General features: G+C 38.1%; 1 protein-coding gene and 1 pseudogene across 1 annotated transcript in view; both read left to right on the top strand.

Annotated features, from left to right (window-relative positions):
* Nipal2 (NIPA like domain containing 2) overlaps nucleotides 1–20,126 on the top strand; it is a 56,084-nt gene extending 35,958 nt beyond the window's left edge. The window contains exons 5-10 of the mRNA XM_015486264.2: nucleotides 1,202–1,298; nucleotides 8,489–8,624; nucleotides 10,495–10,583; nucleotides 16,657–16,720; nucleotides 17,831–17,925; nucleotides 19,242–20,126. Coding sequence (XP_015341750.2) covers nucleotides 1,202–1,298; nucleotides 8,489–8,624; nucleotides 10,495–10,583; nucleotides 16,657–16,720; nucleotides 17,831–17,925; nucleotides 19,242–19,354 — 594 coding nt within the window. The 3' untranslated portion in view covers nucleotides 19,355–20,126. The remainder of the gene's footprint in view (nucleotides 1–1,201; nucleotides 1,299–8,488; nucleotides 8,625–10,494; nucleotides 10,584–16,656; nucleotides 16,721–17,830; nucleotides 17,926–19,241) is intronic.
* Nucleotides 19,988–20,078, top strand: LOC125616596 (annotated as a pseudogene).
* Nucleotides 20,127–22,599: the final 2,473 nt, after the last annotated feature.

Raw genomic sequence — 22,599 nt, 5'->3', positions numbered from 1 at the left:
GCAGACAATAGTACAAAGGCCCAACGGCAGGAGAAATCTGAGGACTGCAGAGAACAAGGAAGGAAGGAAAGGAGGGAGGGAAGAGCAAAACGGACAAATAAAAATAAGGGAAAAAGAAAACAAGGGCCCTTCTGACCGGCCTTTGTGGACCATCCCAAAGCAAGTGGTACAAACTTGGGTCCAAAAAGTTGTTTGGGTCTTTGTGATCCAGTAAAGAGTTTGGATTTTAATCTACATGGGATAGAAAAAAACAAAAGAAGTTTAAGCAAAGGAATGACTGGATCAATTTTTATTTTTACTTCCTGGATCATCCTGGATGAATTTCATTAGCATAATGCAGAGTGAAAAAGCAAGCAAGGGAAATAATCCCACATGGATAAAGTCCAAGCACATGTGAAAATAAACAAGGTCTTTGGGGATATGTAAAAATGTGGTAAACAAGAAAGAAAGCGAAGGGTAAATGCAAAGTGCAGTGCAGCGGTTCCTGGGGCGTCAGAGAGACTTCCAGAGTATCGGTAGGTTCTGTTTCTTAGGTTGGGCAGAAGCACGTGAATTCTTGACATATTGCTACATATACCCAAAGTGTATATCATACATATTCTCCTCTGCAAATTAAGTATTTCATTATCCCAATTATATGTGTAAATGAATCTTCTGGCTGCCGAATGGCTGGCTTGTTGAGAAGCAAGAGTAAGATCAGAGACAAGTTAGAAGATTATTACAGTAGTCCAGGGAGAACATGGCAGAGGGAGAAGGATGGCAGAGGAAGGAGTTTTGGGCTTGTACAGCAGAAATTATGGTGAGGTCATTGAACATATGGGCAAAGGCCCCAGGAGGAACAAGTTGGAAAGTAGGGAAATCAAGATTTAAGTGTTGCCCGTGTCCATGTGGTGTATCTACTAAACACACTCGTGGACACGTCTAGTAGTCTCAGCAAGGTGAGGCCTAGAGAGCTAGGTTTGGGTGTCACTGGTGGATTGGCCGTGTGAAAGCTCTGGATCTGGATGGCTGAGCTCCTTATATTGTTGTAGGTTTATTATTGTCCCTGGGAACTTCAGTCACCCTCAGCGCTCATGGAAACTGTTGGGAAATCAAAAAGAGAAAGAAAATTTTAAATTTTTTTTTTTTAAAAAAGGAAAGAAGTATGGCATTGTGAAGATTTTGCATAGAATAACTTACTCTTGTTTTTTTTCATTTCTAGATTTTAGAAATATTAATTTTCTGCATTCTCCTATATTTCCTTAAAAGAAAAGGAATGACACATATGGTGATTCTGCTTACTCTGGTGGCACTTTTAGGTAAGGGAATATATTGTGTTCTTATTCTAATTAATCCATGTTAAGTCATTAATGAAGTTTGAAGGAAATACTTGAGCATTCTATTTCTTTCTGACTGTTTCTATTTTTCAACTCTGACCTATAAGAGGAAGTTGAGTCTAAAGTATTCAGATTATACTTTGCATGCCCATTATACTCAATTGGGACATATTTAATTCTTGACAAAATACACTTACGGACTTTTACTCCTTGGTAATTTTATGCACTCTATAAAAATTTGCAAATTGTTTTGAAGCAAATAATTGAAAAAGATTTTTAAAATAAACTTAATTTAAACTTTAAGTTAACAAGATCTGTCCTGTTTACATATTTTTAAAAACTTTAAAATGTGGCTAAAATGAAGCATAAACATAAGCAGTATGATTTTGTTAAATACCATATTTCTTTTATTCATTGTTTGCCAACCCTTTTACTTCTTTTACCAGAGACTTCTTATAGGATTTGAAATCTGATACTTAGATAACCCACTATATTTTCATTTATTGTCCCTCCTTTCTCCCTCTTCCCCCCACCCCACACACTCATACATACCAACACAAGGAGATATTGCTAAACATTTGGGAAATTCCCTTTTCAAATTTTTTTTTTAACATTTTTTTTTAGTTGTATTTGGACACCATACCTTTATTTATTTTTATGTGGTGCTGAGGATTGAACCCAGGGCACACACATGCTAGGCGAGCGCTCTACCGCTGAGCCTCAAACCTAGCCCCCCTTTTCAAAATTTTATTTATAACCCTTTATTAACGTCTTCTTTACCAATAAGATGATCCATATGTTATGTATTGTTTTCTATGACTGTAGATTATACTTATACCATTGGACAAGCTGTAGCCCCATGTAAATTAGGCACTGGGGTTTTCATTTTTCTATCTCATCAACTAGTTTTTTTCCTTTGTATTGGAGGATTTGTGTTTAAGAGAGTTACTTTTAGAAACGAATTCAAGTATGGTATTGATCAAGGGAACTCTATATTTATTTTCTTTCCAAGTTACCAGGTAGGGAAAACAAAAGCAAATAACAAAAAGAAAATGTATATTGTATAGGAAAATATTGAAAATAAAGTAAATTTTAAATAGGACATAAAATTAGAAAATTATGAATCATGAGCATAAATGTAAATGGCATAAGTTTACATAGTTAAAAAAGAAAGATTCTCAAATTGAACTTCAGAGAAACTCTCAAATGGATATTGAAAAAGATTCTGAAATTGGATTCAGCCATTTGCCTGGGTACAGCTCTTTGAGAGTTTTCGAAACAGCTACCAGTCAGGCCTCTAGGGTGCTTCCTTCACTGATCTCTCTTCACCAACCCTACCCCTGCCATGACTAGCACTAAACATTAATGCAGGGGGCCTCAGACCCCCACCTTTTCCCACTGGTCTTATTGGTTGTTAAATATTTTGGCTGTGTACATCAATTTTATCTAAAACAAGGTAACTCAGGTTGAAAACAGAAGAAAGGGATTAAGAGATTACTAAATTAAAATCAAGGGCTGGGATTGTGGCTCAGTGCAGAGCACTTGCCTCCCACGTATGAGGCACTGGGTTCAATCCTCAGCTCCACATAAAAATAAATAAATAAAATAAAGGTATTGTATCCATCTACAACTAAATGTGTGTGTGTGTGTGTGTGTATCAATCAAGATGGAAAACATTAAATGTGACAAATGGGGGTAATCAATCAGTTCAGAAGAACATCATACATAATATCCTAAGGAAAATCTGCAGAAAGATGCAAAAAATGTATAAATAGAAATATAAGGGGAGAAGAGACTTAGCTCATGGACTTAAAGTCATATTAGAATCTCTAGTATTGAACTCCAAATCCTGGAAACAGAGAATATGCCTTCTTTCCATTGCCTGTGTATCATTTACAGAAGTTGATTATGTAATTGGCCACACACAAAATAATCCTTGATCAATTCCAGGAAGTTGAAAGAATACAGACCACATTCTCATGTCACAGTAAAATAAAAACAGAAAATAATAACAAAAATAAAAACCAGTAAAACCTTCCTACCTGGAAATGTTAAAAGTACTCTTAGGACTGGGGTTGTGGCTCAGCGGTAGAGCCCTTGCCTAGCATGTGTAAGGTCCTAGGTTCAATCCTCAGCACCACGTAAGAAAATATAAAATAAAGGTATTGTGTACAACTACAACTAAAAAATAAATATTTTTAAAAAAGTACTTTTAAACTGCAGCTGGGCAAGGCAAGATTTAATTGTAGCACATAACTTTTTAAATTACTATGCAAACACTTAATATTTAAACTGTAGGTAATGACTAATGCTGTATTCAGAGGAAATTAATTGCTTTTGATGTAAATCAAAGCATTCAGCTCAAGAAGTTAGAAAAAAAACACTGAAATAAAGCTAAGGAAGGCAGAAGGGAACAATTGATAAAGACGAAAATGGATGAAATAGAAAACAGAAAAGCAATGAATTGAAAAATACACCCCAGAACAAGTTCTTAAAAGACAACTAAAAATAGATCCTCCATCAAGAAAAAAAATCACAGATACTCAGAAATAGAAATGAGAGACAGATGAATGGAAAGAGAGATGTACACACATATATACTTAATAAAACTTAAATTACTCATTTTAACATACAAAACTTAAATAAACTATTTTTTTAAAGAAAATAACTATGAAAGAAATACAGGGGTTGTTAAGAAGTCACATTCTAAAAAAGAACCAGGTCTAGACAGTTCCGAAGGTTCAAATATTTAAGGAACAGATTATTCTGATGTTACTGGAACTATTTGAGGACATTAGAAGAAAGCCTTCCCTTTTTAAACTATAATCAGATAAATACTGATCCCAAATCTGAAGAAGATAATACAAATATAGAACACTCTGAACTAATTTCACTGCCAACTATTGATGGAAAAATCCCAAGTGAAATATATTAGCAAGTGGAATCCAGAGCAAATCATACTTCATGACCAAGTGATCTTAATGAAACTGCTTCTTTTTCTTTTTAGCACAGCAACTTGTATTTACATTCTATATATGTGTTTAATGCATCATCTTTGAGCTTACCTTCCTTGCCAGATTAAGTTTGTGAATATAGAACATGTCTTTTCTTTATAGTACATATACTCTACCTAGCTAAACCCAGTGAGCACACTATAAGTGTTTGAATTATTAACTAAAAAAGTATGATTCTTTAAGAAATCCATTACTATAGTTCATCATGTTAATGAGTCAAAAGGGAAATATTGAGATGTTGGTCAGATGGTACAAACTTTCAGTCATAGGACAAATGTGTTCTGGGGATTTGATGTATGACATGCTGCTGTGGTTATCAATACTGTATTGTGTATTTGAATTTTGCTGAGTGTATATATTAAATGTTCTCACCACACACACACACACACACACACACACAAATGGTAACTGTGAAAGGCAATAGATGGGTTTACCAACTTAATTGTAATAATCATTTCACTAGATATGTAGAGTATATCATATATAGAGCACTGTATACCTTAACTTTATCAATTTTATATTTCAATGATGTCACAATAAACCTGGGAAATGTGTAATTATCTCAATAGGTGCTGAAAAGTCATGTTAAAGCTTATCCATTTCTAATTTTTAAAAAACTTAATGATGAATATCAGAGGTGTCCTCATTACTATAAGAAATGAGAAAACAAGGTATCTACTCTTCACTGTGCTCCTCTTGCTGCTTGAGTATTTCACAGTGGGCATTAATGACTTTACAAGGAAAAACAATTATGAAAACCATGTGGTTACCTTGAAGAAAACATGTCTAGTGTCATATAAAATGGAAGAAGTAGCCCACGACGTTGTACCCACCTGCAGTGTGAGTGAAAGCACACACAAGGCAAAACCTGGGAATGAGGGAAAGGAAAGCACATGTAGGGTGTTTTCTTTATTGTTGCTGTAATATTTATCGTGTGACAGATGAAAATGGAATTTGAAAAAGAAATAGAACAATCAGGAAGAAAAAAAGCTGGCTTCTAGTGAGTTCCTTTCTCTCTTTATATATGCACATATATATGTACATGTGTATTTATATATGTGTTGAATCATAAATTGAAAACTTATAATTGTATGAATTTATGGGATATAAAGTGCTGTTATGATTTATGACTACAACGTGGAATAATTAAATTAGTTAACATATCCATCACCTCGATTCTTACCGTATCTTGTGATGAGGACACTTGAAATGTATTTTCTCAGCAATTTAAAAATGTTGACAAAATCTCAGTTAGGCCAGAGAAATACAGTGAGGAGGCGATAAAGAAAAGACATGTTCAGTCTTCACAAGAGAGTTTGTGTATTCGTTTGGGTGTCCGAAGCTCTGTTGCAGTCTGTGGTCTCCTTTTTTAGAGGAATCCAAAGCCTCTTACCACAGTTCTTCTGGCAGGGCAGGAAGCTGGGAAGGCTGGGAAGTCCTGCTCTATCCATAGCATATTCTTGTTGTCAAAGCAAAATAAACAAATGAAATATTGATGAATCTAAGAAGGAGACACTGATCTAGGATCTGGCCATCTAGGAAGTCTGTGGAACGGGATGAGGAACTAAGAAAACATTGAAAGGGCCAAATGTCAAGACGGAGCCAGCCTATATGTTGTAGGAAAATGGTGCTGTGAGAATAATGAAAGGAATATATATTTATTGTTGAAAATTAAGAAAATAGAGAAAGATATAAAGAAAAAAATATTAAAAATTGTGTTATGGGGCCCAGTACAACAGTATGCCTGGTGTTCTCTGCCAGGCAGTTTATCAGGATTTTTTAGAAGCCTCCTCACTGTCTTATTGTCAACACAGTAATTCCCTTCAGGTGATTTTCCAAAGGAAATAGGCAGAGTGATAGATTTATGTTCAAAAATATTCACTGTAGCCTCACTGTAATAGTAAAATAAAAGGGATTCAATTCAAATATCCAAAAATAGGGAATTGTCAAAATAAATTATACATTCATACAAAGGCATTCTTTATAGCAAATAAAAGTCAGGCTTTAGAAGAATACTTTATGGCATAGAAAATATTTAATCTTAATGGAAAATAGGTTCTAAGTAGTGTATGCCATATAATTTACATGTTATAATACATTCATACTTATGAATAGAAAAAATAATGATGAACCTGAATGTTAAAAATGATTTGGGAGCAAGTATTGAGATTATAGATGATTTTAATTTTTCTTTCCAGGTTTTTCTGCATTTCCCAGTTTTTAAAAAATGAACATGTACACTTTTACAGATATTCCCAGTGCTATAGATAACAACTGACAGTATCTTAATGTAGGGGTTTTTTTTTAGCCATTTTCTGTGCATACATAAGCACTTTCTATTTATATGTGTATATAACATTAGAATTGCATGTTTCAAAATTGCATTACAATTTTTCATTTCCACCTATCCTCGTCAGTCCCCCGCCAAAAAAACTTCAAAGTACCTGACATCAGCTTAGAAACAGCTTGCAGTTACAATAGTGATTAATCAGTTGGTGTTTGAAAATATAAGGGTTATAGAAAGATAGTTTATTTAGCAGTTTAATAAATAATTCTAGTTTTGCTTTTGTTTTGTGTTCAAGTATAATTTAAAATCAGATGGTGGTTAAGTTAGATGACCTTTAAGTTCTTTGCAATCCTGAGGTTCAGAAGCTAATGGAACAGTGTGCTCAACTCCTCCATTAATTATCCCTTTGGGAGACCTGGCTATTCAGACCACAGGACTATAGCCATGTGGTGCTCCAATTCCAGGCAAACTATTTTAGGAGGAAATCAAGGTCCCTAAAGAGTTGACCTACAAACTTAAGCCATCAAGTGATATAGGGATCTCTATAGATATTTAAAATTCCTAGATTAGCTCAGACATGACTATTGTCATAATCAGTCAGATATGACATCTGAAATACGTAAGACCCGTCAAAAGACATCTGAAGATGGAGAGGGGACTGTTTTTTTAAGGGCCTCTTTGTTCTGGTTGGGGGGTTTGTTTTTAGAATTTATTACCTGGTCTCCTCTGCTTATTAGGACTTTTAATTGGAAGAAAATACCTAATTTGGAGTGTTCCCTAAAGTCCTTCAAGTTAAAGTACATTTTCAGATTTTGGAAAAGAAAATTATGGGAGGCTCTTCTTGGTTGGCCTTCACCTACTATTTTAAACATATTTATATATATATATATATGAAGAAATAATACCATTCCAAAAGCTAAAAGGAAGAAACTCAGCTGTATTGTGATCAGGTAGCTCAACAGCAACAAAGGGAGTATTTCTCCTTCACTTGCCTTTGACTTTTGATTTCACCTAAAAATTAATTTTGAACTTTCTTTAGATTTCAGCTAAACCAAGGAATTTTTGGAACAGTAACTTGAGGGAACCTGAGACAGAAAGAAAGCACTAGGGTCCTCCTACAGAAGTGTGGGGAGAAAATGCTCATTGCTTTCACAGTGATAGGACCTGGTCATTTTTCCTAATTAGCATGTGGAACCTATGAAAAATTTGTTCACATAAGGATGGGTCTCTGTTTAGCACAGAAAATATATGATGTTGTTTATGTAAGTCTTGGATTTAAGGTTCACTCTGAGAAATGACACCTCAGCTCCTGTCCTGCTTCCAATTATTGTCTTTGTCGAAAACCATCTTTAATGCAACCTCTAGGCATGTCCTAACAAAAAGACTCACACATATACTTCAGACAAGTCTCAGGAAACGAGGAATGTGTCGCTTTCCACTTCCCTGTCTTCACATCTATTTGGCTTTAAATTTTTCCCATAGTTTGATAGATATTTTCCCACAAATGTCAGATGGACAGTCTGAACTCTCTCACCTCCCCCATCCCTGTTCTTGCCCTTCCCATCTACTAGTGATTATAATCTCTGCAGAACCCTTTCAACAGCACTGAAAAATAAGCATCTTGTTCCGAAGATAAAAGCACCCCGTCCACAGATCTTGAGCTGATCTAAACAAATTTAAATTCCAGCACAGCCTGAGGAACAAAAGGGGCTGCTTGCGGAGGGTCACTTCTTCCCCTGCACCTTTCACAACAGTTTTCACTCTTAAAGCACAATTGCCACACATGCTACTCCACCACAGAAACTCAAGATACGTATCTATAATTCTGCCTCAAATATGTACTTTATTTGTGTTTTTGTTTTCTTTTCCAGCCTCATTGACTGTTATTTCAGTGAAAGCCGTCTCAGGCATGATCACTTTTTCTGTGACGAATAAAACGCAACTAACTTATCCCATCTTCTATATCATGTGTATCATCATGATAGCATCTTGTGTTTTCCAAGTCAAGTAAGTTAGCTTCTACATACTCACTAATCTTTCAACATTCCTGTGCTTCCTTCTCCAAGCGTTAATCTTCATTGGCTTCAGATGATAATTAAGATGAGCTGCAGTGGATTTCTAAGGGTGAAGGACCTGCAGCTTATCCGAAGCCATCATGCCTTGCTTTGTCCTTCGCATACAATAAGAAGTTTTTACTGAGCATCGCCTTCATGTCTTGTGCTTTCTAAAATATGGTCATAATCCAGCTAAGTGCGCTTTGATGCTTTCCTGATGCTCTTCTGCTTGTAATTAATATCCATCGTACACAGGTTGTCATTAGCAATAAATCAAAGGGGCAGGTCCACGTCCAGGATTTCATTCTAAATATAGGAAATACGTGAACCCTTCACCTTCATTTCTTAGCTCATGCTCATTAATTGCCCAGAGATGGACAAAACCAGACGTTTGGCCGGGAGGAAAATCCTTTCCCCAGAATTCTGCATCTTTGGCCAGAATTTTCTTTGCACCCATGGGATTGCAGAGTGATTGTTTTATGTTTCTCTTGGGTCCTAATAGTGGTGACATGGAACATTTTTAATTTCTGCTTTTCTCTGCCCCCACCTCCCTCTGCCCTAATCACTCCCTCTCTGTTTCACGTAGTGCTTATGCCTTTGCCTGCTAGGCCCTCTTGAGTTGGCCAGAGAGTTTTCTATTCACCCCCAATGCTACACCAAAGGACCACCCAGTGCCAGCCAGGAAATCAGAGCTCAGAACACGACTGATGCCTTCTGTGAAGTCTCCCTGTTATGGGCTGGATATAGCCCAGTGCCAAGGCCTCTGGAGGGTTGCTGGAGGAGCCCAGCACACTCACTATTTTATCATTTCCTTACAAGACTGAGTATGTTTGTAATATCATATCTTGCCATTTTGTTTCTTCTCTCTTTCTTCTGAATTAATCAGTACTGCTACAGTATCTTTTGGGATTTAATGATTAGTATCATTGTCCTTATCTTAGCTTCGGTGACTTAAAAAGCACACACCGCAGAAGGTAAACTTCATCCTGTTGCCCTTGCTTCAGTCCCTGTGCCTGTCGCACTGTAGAACTGTGGTTAAAAGAGTTGCTGTGTTTGGACATATAGGTGAATATGCACGCAACGTGTACACACATACATATTCCTGCAGTTATATGGCCCTCCATACATGTATGTGTACACACACACACACACCTCGGGTCTACCCACAAAGGTTTTTTGTTGTGTTGTGTTGTGTTTTGTAGTTGCCCTAGAGTAGGACCTAAGCGTTAGTGCTTTTTTAAAGCATCCAGATGATATCCCTGCAATTCACTGCTTTAGAAAAGTCTAGTCCTCGTCAGTGCAGCACAGCACAGAGCGGGAACCTGAATTCCTGTTGGTGGCCAGAGTGAGACGCTGAGCTCCCACATGTGCTCTGCAGCTGGAGCACTGAGCATTGTTTTTGAAACATTAAACATTCTTTTACTTCTCCATCTTCTTTCTTGGCACGTGGCATGTCAATGGATAGCTATACTATTCCCCAGATATGATATTTAACAGATTCAAGGGTCTATCCTAATGAATCAGCCCCAGTATGATACTGGTCCAGCAGCTTGAATCGCTTCCAACTCAAACTTCTGTGGCCTCAGAATATGATTAATTGCTTTTCATTGTTACTGTTGTTGGTTTAAACAGACCATAAAACCTGACATCTGATCTCATACATCAGATGCACATAAGCTATGACTGCTGATTGGAAATGCCCTTTCCCTGCACTTCCTTTCCCTTTGTAGTTGTGGCTACAGAACATGCATTTCTTGAAGTTATTGTTAACTTATTGCTAAGCTTCTCTAAGCCCAAGCTCTAGTAAGTACCTTCTGCTCTAGGTTCCTGAATCAAGCCACGAAGCTCTACAACACGACAGCAGTGGTGCCCGTAAACCATGTTTTCTTTACAACCAGCGCCATCATCGCAGGTGAGTTTTGGCTTTCCCCACATAGGTTATTCCACCCCCACCTGCATAAGTGAAGTTTCTTTCAGGGTAAATAAGAGATCAAGAAATGGTTAGGTTATAGGAAACTAAGGAGCCCATGTCCCCCACACCCAATGTCTGAATTTCCTCCACGACATCCTCCAGGATGGGCTATTCTACAGGCTGTGAATGCTACCCAGTGCTCTTTGTCACCTGAGACAGCTCTTATTCAGAGAGTTCTAATTATTAGAAAGTGTTGCCCGGCACAGTGGCACACACCTGTAATCCCAGTGGCTCAGGGCGGTGAGGCAGGAGGATCATGAGTTCAAAGCCAGCCTCAGCAAAAACGAGGTGCTAAGCAACTCAGTGAGACCCTGTCCCTAAATAAAACACAAAATAGGGTTGGGGATGTGGCTCAGTGATCGACTGCCCCTGAGTTCAATCCCTGGTACCCGCATCCCCCACCCCCCCCAAAAAAAGTGTTTCCTTATACTGGACCTGAAATCAGTGTATTTTTATTATTTTTTTTAGTTATACATGGACATAATATCTTTATTTTGTTTATTTATTTTTTTATGTGGTGCTGAGGATAGAACCCAGTGCCTCACATGCGCGAGGCAAGTGCTCTGCCACTGAGCCACAACCCCAGCCTCGGAAATCAGTTTTATTGAAAATTCAAGACAGTCATCTTTGTTCTGTTCCTGGGAGTCTTCTCCTTACTAGCTCTGCTGATAATCAAAGCAACCAAAAGCCCTCTTGAGTCTTGTCTCTGAGCCAGACTTCCTCAATTTCATGAACTCTTCCCTATATGCCCCTCACCAGCTTGATCAGAGAGTGGAGTCGCAAAACCAATTTAGCATTCCAGGCAAGGAGAGACAGATAAGCATGGAAATTACTGCCTTCAGTGTTCCAGCCTCCATATTTCTTCTTTTACAGTTTTTATATTTTGGTGAAGAGGTTTTTTTTTTTTTTTTTAACATTACAGATGCAATAGTGTTCAAAAGTACAAATTTAAAACTTGGTCCAAACTAAAATACAGTAAATTCAAATAGATCCCTTCTAAATTTAATACTGATATGCCCTAGTTCCTTGGCTTATTTACCACCTTCTCATCCTAGGAGTTTATTTCTCTAAAATTTTGTATTTTGGAAGTAATTGGGGATTACCTGCTTCTGAATTGGTACATCTTTGTTCTTATCTCATGGCCAACAAATGTGACTGCCATTGGACAGAGGGTTTTTTTCTTTCTTTTTTAAGTAATAATGTATTTTCTGTTTCCCAAAATTGAACTTTTTATTTAAAGAAAAATTATATCCCAAGACATCTAAATTTTTTTTCAGTATTTTGCACTTCCTGATAAAAGATAGTGAGAAAAGATTGTATACTGTTATGTCCTAGAATTACTGGAAAGTAAAAATTAGACCCAAAAGAGTTATAGACAGGCTGATATCCAACCTAATAATTACCATAAATATGCAGAAAGATGGGTAAAGAATGCAGTTCCCTGGCTGACGATCTTCTAGGAGGGCAGCAGGGCTGGGTCTCAATACTCAACACATGGAGTAATTGGTGAGTCGGGGAGGCTGGGACTTTGGGAGCATTGAAAGTTCTTCTTATGTTACAGGTAGAATGGAAGTGAAGCTTCTCAACTAACTTCTCTCTGCCTCTGTCACAGGGCATAGCTTAAAGTTAAATATTTGCCTACTAAATTAGTCAACTTTTGCTTGTTTGTTTTATTTCAATAGCCAGTGCCGATGAGGCTACACTATCAGAGACACCCTCCTGAGGTTGGGTAGATGGTCCCAGCTCCCTAGAACTCAGGTCCATAGTTTTTATCAAGGCCTTACAAATGTTTTATACTCTACAATTCTACAACTCAAAATAAAAACACAAATGACCTGATTTTAATGTTCATAGCAACTCAATTCACAATAGCTAAGCTATGGAACCTAGGTGCCCTTTAATAGATGAATGGATAAAGAAAATGTGGTACATATACACAATGGAATATTATTCAGCCATAAAGAAAAATGAAATTATGGCATTTGCCAGTAAATGGGTGGAGTTGGAGGCTATCATGCTAAGTGAAATAAGCCAAATCCCCAAAAAACCAAAGGATACTGACTCACAATAGGTGGGGGGGAGGGGAGCAGGGGGATTGGAGGTTCACTGAATTGGGCAGGGGGGAATGGTGGGAAGGGAGCAAAGATAGGGGGATAGGAATGGAAAGACAGTAGAATATCAGACCTAACTTTCCCATGTTCTATATGAATACACAACCAGTGTAACTCCACATCATGTACAACCACAAAGAATGGGAAGTTATATTCCATGTATGTATGATATGTCAAAATACATTCTACTGTTATGTGTACCTAAAAAGAACAAATTAAAAAATGATTGACATAAAATTACCATGTAACCTATTGAGCACAGTGGCATACACCTATAGTCCCATAGCTTGGGAGGCCGGGGCAGTAGGATAGCAAGTTCAAAGCCAGCCTCAGCAACTGAGCAAGGCCCTAAGCAACTCAGAGAGACCCTGACTCAAAATAAAAAATAAAAAAAGTGCTGGGTATGTGGCTCAGTGGTCAAGCGCCCCTGAGTTCAATCCCCAGTACCAAAAATCAAAAACATAAAAAAACACCATGTAATGTAACAATTCTACTTCTATGTCTGTAACAAAAAAAAATGGAAACATAACATCCACCAAAAATATTTTATACCAAGGTCAGAGAAGCTTTATTCATAATAGTCAAAAAGTAAAAACAACCCAAACATATGAACAGATGAGCACAATGTGTTCTCTGAATACAATGGATATCACTGGGCCGTAAAAAGGAATGTAGGGCCAAGACATGCGACAGCACAGACAGCCTCTGAAAACATTATCATGAGTTAAAGAAGCCAACAAGAGTACATAGTAGTAAAGATTCCATTTATGTGAAATGTCCAGAATAAGAAAATCCTCACAAAGTAAATTAGTGGTTGCCCAGGGCTGGTGGTGGTGGCTGTTGTAGTGGTAAAGGGGAATAACTGCTAATGGGGTGCTGAGTTTCTCTTGGGAATGATGAAAATGTTCTTTTTTTTTTTTTTAACTGGGGATTGAACCCAGGGACACTTTACATTGAGCTACATCCCCAGCCCTTTCTAATATTTTATTTTAATTTTGAGTCAGGGTCTCACTAAGTTGCCCAGGCTGACCTTGAACTTTCAATCCTTCTGCCTCAGCCTCCCAAGCTGCTGGGACTACAGGAATGTGCCACCATCCCTGGCCATGACCAAAAAAAAAAAAAAAAAACCTGATTTTGAAATGCACAAAGGATTGTTTAAATAGATGTTTCTGCAAAGAAAATATAAAATGATCAACAGGCATTGCTGAAAATATGTTCAACATCACTAATCATCAAGGAAATGCAAATCAAAACCACAGTCAGATATCACTTCACATCCATTAGAATAGCTGCTATTAAAAACAGAAAATAACAAGCATTGGAGAGGATATGGAAAAATTAGAACTCTTGTGCATCCTTGGTAGAATATAAAATGGTACATCTGTTATAGAAAATAGCATGGCAAGTTCCTCAAAAATATTTAAAAATTGGATTACCATATAGTCATCAATTCCACTTGTGGGCACATACCCAGAAGAATTGAAAGCAAGGTCTTAAAGAAATTTGTAATATCTATGTTCATAGCAGCAGTATTCAGAATAGCAAAAAGGTAGAGATGGCCCAAGTTCTCATTGACAGATGAGTAGATAAACAAAATTTGGCATATACATACAATGGAATACTATTCAGCCTTTGACTAGAGGAGATTTTGATACACATCAAACCACAAATAAATCTTGAGGATGTTGTTCTATGTGAAGTAAGTCATAAAAAGAAAAATACTATTCCACTTATCTGAGGTATCTAAAAATAATCAAATTCCTAGAAACAGAAGATAGAATGGTAGTTGCCAGGGACTGGGGGAAAGAGGAAATGGGGAGTTGTTTAATGGGAATAGGATTTCAATTTCAAAAGGAAAAGTTCTGGAAATTGGTTGTGCAACAATGTGAATATGCTTAACACTGCTGATCCATACATCTACAAATGATTAAGGTGGTAAATTTTATATTATTTACATTTTACTACAATTTTTTGTTTGAGATGGAGTCTTGCTGTGTTGCCTTGCCTGATCTTGAACTCACAATCCTCTCATCGCAACCTCCCAAGTAGCTGGGATTACATACATGTGCCACTATACCTGGCTTACTTTTTTTTTTCCTTTGGTACCAGGGATTGAACTCAGGGGCACTTGACCACTGAGCCACATCCCCAGCCCTATTTCGTATTTTATTTAGAGACAGAGTCTCACTGAGTCACTTTGTGTCTCACTTTTGCAGAGGCTGGCTTTGAACTCTTGATCCTCCTGTCTCAGCTTCCTGAAATGCTGGGATTACAGGTGTACACCACTGCACCAGCTTTACTTTGTTGTAATTTTTTAAAATACAATGTGTGGGGCTGGGGATGTGGCTCAAGTGGTAGTGCGCTGGCCTGGCATGCGTGAGGCACTGGGTTCTATCCTCAGCACCACATAAAAATAAATAAAGATATTGTGTCCACCTAAAACAAAAAAAAATAAATATTTAAAAAAATAAAAAATAAAATAAAATGTGTTTATACTCTTTGAAACAGAAATTCCATTTCTAGAAACCAATTCTAATGACAAAAAAAAAATCAAAACACTGGGGGAAATGTGTAAAAGAAGTTCATTGCTTATTACTAAAGAACAAGCAATTAGAAACAACTTAAACTGTCCTCAGAAATGAATATTATGGTGCATTAGTTTAGAATAACATGGACACAATAAAATGATTATGAAGAAGTATGTAATAATATGGAAGATGTTTCAGAAATATTCATCCAGTTCTAATACTCATTAGAGCTGGATGTGGCTTCTTTCTGTAAGAAGTCCATTCTCAGAGTAAGGAGATAAGGTTGAGGCTGAGAAAACTTTGTCTCCTGTGAGCGGGACTCCTCTTGTTCACAGTGGGGTCTCCATCACCCCCAACAGCAGTGCACAGGAGACACTTGGTAAGTACTCATTGACTGGCTAACAAAGCTAGCTCCCGACACAAAAACTGATTCCAGGTGCTTCATACATTAAGGATGTCTTGTTTAACAAAACCCTACAAAGGTTTTAGGACCTTAAACTAACAAGAAATCATTGAGACCAACAGGGAGAGAAGAAAAGGTCCTCAAAATAAATCCTACATGCTTGCTTGCCATCTCCTAGGAAGGGAGGACAGAAGGAGGACATGAGAGCAGTTAGCAGAGGAAAATGGAGCAGGGGCAACACCCCAGTGGCCAGTGTTTTCCTGTACCTGTATGGGCATGTGACCAGGCTGGCAGACCACAGGGCATAGCCAAGAGTGACAGAGGGGCTACAGCTGCTGGCCTGAGGTGGGCCTGCCATGTCAGTGACCCCATGTTTCACCCAGACTCTCAGGCCAGGTGCTGACCCTGATCTAAAATCGTAGGTGGGATATGGTCACTAGACTTTTGTTCTCTTGTATATTCTGGTGAGAAATTCTTGGACTGGGTAATTCTGTGCCTGGCTTGCAAAAGTTATGTCAAGCCAGGCACAGTGGGGTGCGTCTGTAATCCTAGCAACTTGAGAGTCTGAGGCAGAAAGATCACAAATTTAAAACCAGCCTCAGAAACTCAGCAACTTAGCAAGACCTTGTCTCAAAATAAAATAAAAAGGACAGAAGATACAGCTCAATGGTAAAGCACCCCTTGGTTCAGTCCCCAGTACCAAAAAAAAAGAAAAAAGAAAAGAAAACCTTTTGTCAATTGTGTTGATTTTATAATAATTATAATCATATTACATAAAATCTACAAGTCTCTGTTCCTTTGGAATAATTTTAAATGTAAGTGTGGCATGCAAATTTTTTTAAAAATAAACTACTGAATGTGCATTTTAAGGATAGCCATATTTAGATATATTTACATAATTCTAGAAATAATGTGTAACTATTGTAAATACTCCTACCCTAAAATTAATTCTGTATTCTATTCCTATATAGGTATCGTATTTTACCAGGAATTCCGTGGTGCCGCTTTTCTCACTGTATTTATCTATCTTTTTGGGTGAGTAAATGCCTCAGAAGTAAGGTATGTGAAATTCTATTACTTTTAATAGGATTTTTGGCATTGCACCTGAAGTATAGAAAATTGGAAAATAATGTAAGAAACATCAGTTTCCTGCACTCATAAAAGAAACATATTTTTCAACTTAACACCTTACACAGGGCTCAGTGTCTTTGGCTTTTGATTTAGGTATCTCCCTGAGGGTCCTAAAGCATTGGTGATTTTCAGTGCCAGCCAAAGTTGAGATAAACTCACTGGCCTTTGTAGTTACTCCACCTTTTACTACTGTACCAGACCTACCTCGCCCTTGGGAACCCCGAGATTAGATCTCAATTAGAGGATGCTTTAAGGATCACCTGGAATAAAAGACCAAGACTGGAGCAGATCCCTAGATTTGGACCTAGGAGCATCAGGTCGATCCATTCCTCTCTTGTGTTAGAGTGGCCAGCTCCATGCTTCCTAGAAATCTGAGGGACACATCACTAGCCTTGCTGGCATACAGAGCAGAACCTTGACAAGATACAGCCAATGTATAGAAGCTTCCATTGGCTTCAAGTGGCATTCCATTAGCGCTTCCTGCTTCTTGATCTGGTATTCAGCATGACCATTGTTATGCAAACTTGAGCCTAAACTATTTTCAGCATAGGAAACCATCTATCTTGAAAATTCAATTTCATAAGACATTTGGGCGAGGCCAAACTTCTGGGGTCTGGAAACTATGACTACTCTTATGGCCAAGGACAACGAGATTTCTTAGAAAATTAAGGAATAAATTGTTTTTGCACTTGTGTTTGCATGCCAGTAATGGGTCTGGGCATGCATGGATAGAAAACGAGACCTAGTGTCTACCCAAAGGGCTTAGCGACTGAATTAGCCTCCAGATGGTAAAAACCTGGGGCAGAGATTTATTGGAAGCTGCCCAAGTCTTGGTTCTGGGTACAAATATTATTGGCTCCAACAATTAAGACAACTTCTAGGCAGCTTACCATGAGAAGCAGGATAAACAAAACTGATGGAATTTATGTCATCATGTAGGATATGGAGCTCAGTTATTTAATACCATGAGCTGTTTCAGTGTTCCTGTGTTCTTTATTAATATTTTTCTTACAGGTGCTTTCTGTCATTTCTTGGGGTGTTTTTGGTCACAAGAAATCAAGAAAAGGAACATCTGCAACAGCCCTATATTGATTTTGGAGATATTCCTGGTAAAAATATATAAATATATTCTCTCGTTTATAATAGAAGCTTTTATCCTTATAAGTTAACAATTTTTGGCATTATTTGGTGGTATGGAGTTAATATAAAACATAATTCTTACCCTCAAAAAAAGTGTACTTAATGATGAAGCAAAGGTGATGTTTTCAGTGTAAATGTTAATAATAATTTATGGAATGTCAGTTTTGCATAGATCTGGGGATTTAGGGATTTTTTTTTTCCTTAGAGTGTAAAAAGATAGGGGAAACGTGGGGAATGGCTACCAACAGCAGATCCCTGCCACTTGGAGAGGCTTTGGAGATACATATAAGGACTGAAGGTTAGGCTGCTAAAGAACATCACTCCTAGGGGAGACTGAGGTGGCCTGTGAACCATGTGCCAAAAGTGACATCGTCACAGCCTCCAGAACAGGAGGGCTTCTCCCCCTTGTCCCCTCATGCATCTAGATTGGGTTAACATGCATCCTCTTTCCAGTTCTTCTTCCCTCACATTCACCACTTTGCTAGGGATTTGGGGCGACCTCTCCCTGGCTTGCTTCTCTCGTTTCCAGGTAGGAAATCGATTCTCCACCATTCAGTTCGTACCATATCTTTAGGCAAAACCCACTAAAGCCCCATCCCTAAGACTGAGAAATCATGGCCCTGGGCAATGAATTCTGTGTTCTTTTTTCTGTGTGAGCCATCTTATCAGCCAAAAAGCATTCTGTGCAATAATAGGCATCTGTGACAAGAGTATGCATTAGAGACAACTTGTTTGGGAACCAAACCCAGGATGTGGGGAACACTTCAAATTGCATTCCATGAAAACATTAGACTGTCAAAGCGTAGGAAGGCTCTGATTGTCCACATTTGTCCACACCATTATTTTTAATTCTGTTTTCCACTTCATAAAGCCCCATATATAGGAGCAGCTTTTGAAGGCCCCATTAAAGTCGGTTTTTCTGTGTTGTCATATGCTTTAGACTAGACATGGAAAAGAGGACAAAGCCCTGGGGAGAAAGGTTTGGAGATGAGTGAGTGCTTCACATGAATCTCCTGACTGGCCAACCGATTTCCATGCCCAGCATGGGGTCGGAGACAGCTCTGTCACATGGACAGTGCGTGACCACACACCAAGTGACACGGACTTCCTTGGGCCTTTCTTCCTTGATGGTTATCTTTTCTGTTTAGAGGGTGACCACATAGTACTTTAAAAAAAATAAATAAATAAAGGGGAATAAAATGTGGCCTAGACCAAAGAGAAATTATTAGGATTTTTTTCATCCGTAAGGCTCAAAAGATTTTTTCTATGATTATTATCTCCACAGGGAAACAAATGTTGGACAAAATACAACCAGATTCAAATGGCTTATCCTATGGAACCTTGCCTGATGGAAGTGACTCAACAAAGAGCCAAACTGGAGAGAAGAAAGAGGTCTAAAGTGCCGAGAGGGATGGCTGTTGGCCTGTTATTCGATACCACCTTTTTAAAAAATTGCACATGTTCAATATGTGTCAGCAGCTATTTCATGCTGACATGTGCTCACATTCGTTTCAGTCCTTCCCCACTGTGGACAATCAGAGCCTTCCTACGCTTTGACAGTCTAATGTTCTCGTGGAATGTAATTCGAAGTGTTCCCCACACCCTGGAACTCTCCCTAGTGATCATCTAACCAGCTAGATCTTAATTGGGCCCTGACTGCTCAAGCAGGAATGTCACACAAAAATGTGCCTTCGCAATCCGGTCATAGGAGGCATAGGTTGCTTCTCCCACGTGGCTTGTAGGCTATTGCTTGGCTTCAAAAGACCCCTTTGCCCGGCAATGTCAGTCCTGAAAGAAAGTTCTAGGGTACCTTTTATGAGCCTCCCATACAGAGCTCCCCTTTTCATTCCTGAATTAGAATGGCAACTCATCTTTTCTGAAAACTAACACTTAAAATCCTCCTTTGAAAAGAAAGGACCTCTTTAAAATGAGAATTTATAAGTGGCATTCTGCAGTGGTACCATACCAGAATTCAAAGACTGGTATGGCGGACTTTTTTAAGCCTAAAAAAAAAAAAATTTAAATAGGACTGTGCTCATTTCCATAACACATCTTCTAAAATTAGAACAGTACAGAGCATGGCCCCTGGGCAAGGATGACAAGTGAATCTGTGAAATGTTAAGGGGGGGGAAGTGAATTAGGACTAATGGTTGTTTATTTTTAATAAAAATGTAGAATGATGGTATTTTCTTCAGCCATATGGACCTATTATACTTGAATTGAAACTGAAGAAAAACTATATTCTGTGCCTTTAACTGTTACAGATTTTACGATTTATCAGGTAGGTTTACGTTTTAACTTTCAAAACAAGTGTCAAAGCTCACATTTGGATTCATAGTGATATTTGCACTATACTCCATTTCTTCCTCAAGTCATTGTCTCAAACCTAGTGGATTCTACTAGGAAGGTTATGACGGGAGACCTGGCTTTCAGCCTTTTGGGAGAGGGGATTTAACCCAGGTGCAATTTACCACTGAGCCACATCCCCAGCCCTTTTTATTTTATATTTTGCTTAGTAAGCAATCACTAAATTGCTTAGGGCCTTCCTAAATTGCTGAGGCTGGCCTCGAACTTGTGATCCTCCTGGCTTAACCTCCCAAGCCATTGTGCCTGGCTGGATTTCAGCTAGTTAAATCTGCCCAGTAGTGCTCCTGTGCCCTTAATGGCTTTTCTGCTGCTATTAATGCCAGGTCTACTAAGATAGTTCGCAGGTAGAATCCATAGTAATATCTGTTGTTTATAATCTACCTAACGTTTAAATGAGAAGAAAAGAGGAAGACTTAATTGTAATCAAATAATGAAGCTCTATCCCTAATGATATTTCAAAACCTTCAGATCATTCCTGACCTGTGGAGTCTGATATTGTTCCAGCCAATGGTCTCTCACTAGTGTAGGAGTTCAACTCAGAGCTAGGGGGATTGCAATCTTAACTGCTTTTAGTTTTATTCTTCATCCTAACCTATACTCATTTATGGGATGAGGAGGTACCAGGGATTGAACTCGGGGACACTTAACCACTGAGCCACTGTTTTGTATTTCATTTAGAGACAGAGTCTCACTGAGTTGCTTAGTGCCTCACTTTTGTTGAGTCTGGCTTTGAACTTACGATCCTCCTGCCTTAGCCTCCCGAGCCGCTGGATTACAGGCATTTGCCACTGTGCTGGCCTAACCTATAATCTTTTTCTTTATTCTGAAGCTTTTTATTATAAAGTAAAGGTCTGCCAAAATATAGAAATGGATTAAAAGAATGTAAAATTAAACCATAATTTCCTTATTCTAAAAACAGATTTGTGTGAATAATTCCAGAAAATTTCTATGCTAACCCATACTGTTGACCAGACTGGCCAAAATTAGCCACAAAGAAGAGAGATGCAAATCTATCAGCAGTGTACAAAAAATAGCCCGGAGCCCGTGTGTGCCTGGCCTCTGAACTCCTGGTAACAGTTTTGCCATTGAGGAAAGTGTCCCATAGTTCAGAGTCAGCAGTTGTCTAATTTACGGCACGTTGTGCTGAATGGACACGGCATGTTGACGCTGGGAGGCACAGCTGAGAAGTGTGTCTGGGGCCGTAAACTACAGCTTTCTGGTGAATCTTGAAACTGGTTAGGATTGGGAAACAATTAGACTGAAGAGTTTTACTTGAAGTAGGACTCCATTTATAGCTAGAGTGCACAGTTTTGAATATTGTATAATTTTGCAGACACAGGCACAGCACCAGTATTTACGGGCCACCAACACTATTAAAAGTACTAAAAAATGACATTGACTTATATAATCCAGCAATGCTTTAGAAATCCAGATTACATAGAAAATACACTCAGATCTAATTTTATTTTCCATATTGGTGCCCCAAAGTAAGGTGAATAGTAGGAGTTTTAGTGTACTGACTTGTGGGATTTTTAAAAGTACTAGTGCATGACAACAACCAAAACCAATCTAGTCCTCCCTTGGCATGTAAGTTGGGGACCTTCAGCCAACATGTGGCTCATCTGACTATTTGTCTAGACCAGTGATTGGCAAACTTTTTCAGTAAAAACTCAGAGAGTAAATATTTTGGGGTCAGCGTTGTCCATACGATGTCTATCCCAAATACTCAACTCTGCCATTGTAGCACAAAAGCATCCGCAGACAATATGTAAACAAATGAGCATGGCTATGCTCCAGTAGAACTTGATTTATAAAAATACACCAATCCCTGGGCTATAGTTTGCCAACCCTTGATCTAGACTCCTCTACCCTTGCTCTGCAAGTTTTTTCTATTTCTTGGACATCGAAGATTTTTTAAAATAACGTTTCATTGTTCATGATAAATCAGAAACTATGGGAATGTTTTGATAGTTACATTAGGGTCTTTTTTCTCATTTAAGAAATAAATGAGAGCACGAGTTTATTCTTGGAGTTCAAGTTTCTCACTTTGGAAGGCAGTGATTATTTTGCAAACACCACTCATTATACTGGAAGAGCCTCTCCAATCCCACACCCCAAGTTGATATCTTTGTACATTATCTTTTATGTAGTAAACTAAAGCAGAGATCTTTACCAACTGATTGTTTTTCAGTTTAAATGTTGGTTTTTCTGATTGCTATAAGACGTTCTTTACCAGAATCCCTTGAAAACTAATGCAAGAAAAAATTTCTCAGGCA

The sequence above is a fragment of the Marmota marmota genome, unplaced genomic scaffold (genome assembly GCF_001458135.2).
Source record: "Marmota marmota marmota unplaced genomic scaffold, marMar, whole genome shotgun sequence".
NCBI lineage: Eukaryota > Metazoa > Chordata > Mammalia > Rodentia > Sciuridae > Marmota > Marmota marmota.
The sequence above is the reverse complement of the archived record's forward strand: the minus strand, read 5'-3'. Positions and strand labels throughout refer to the sequence as shown.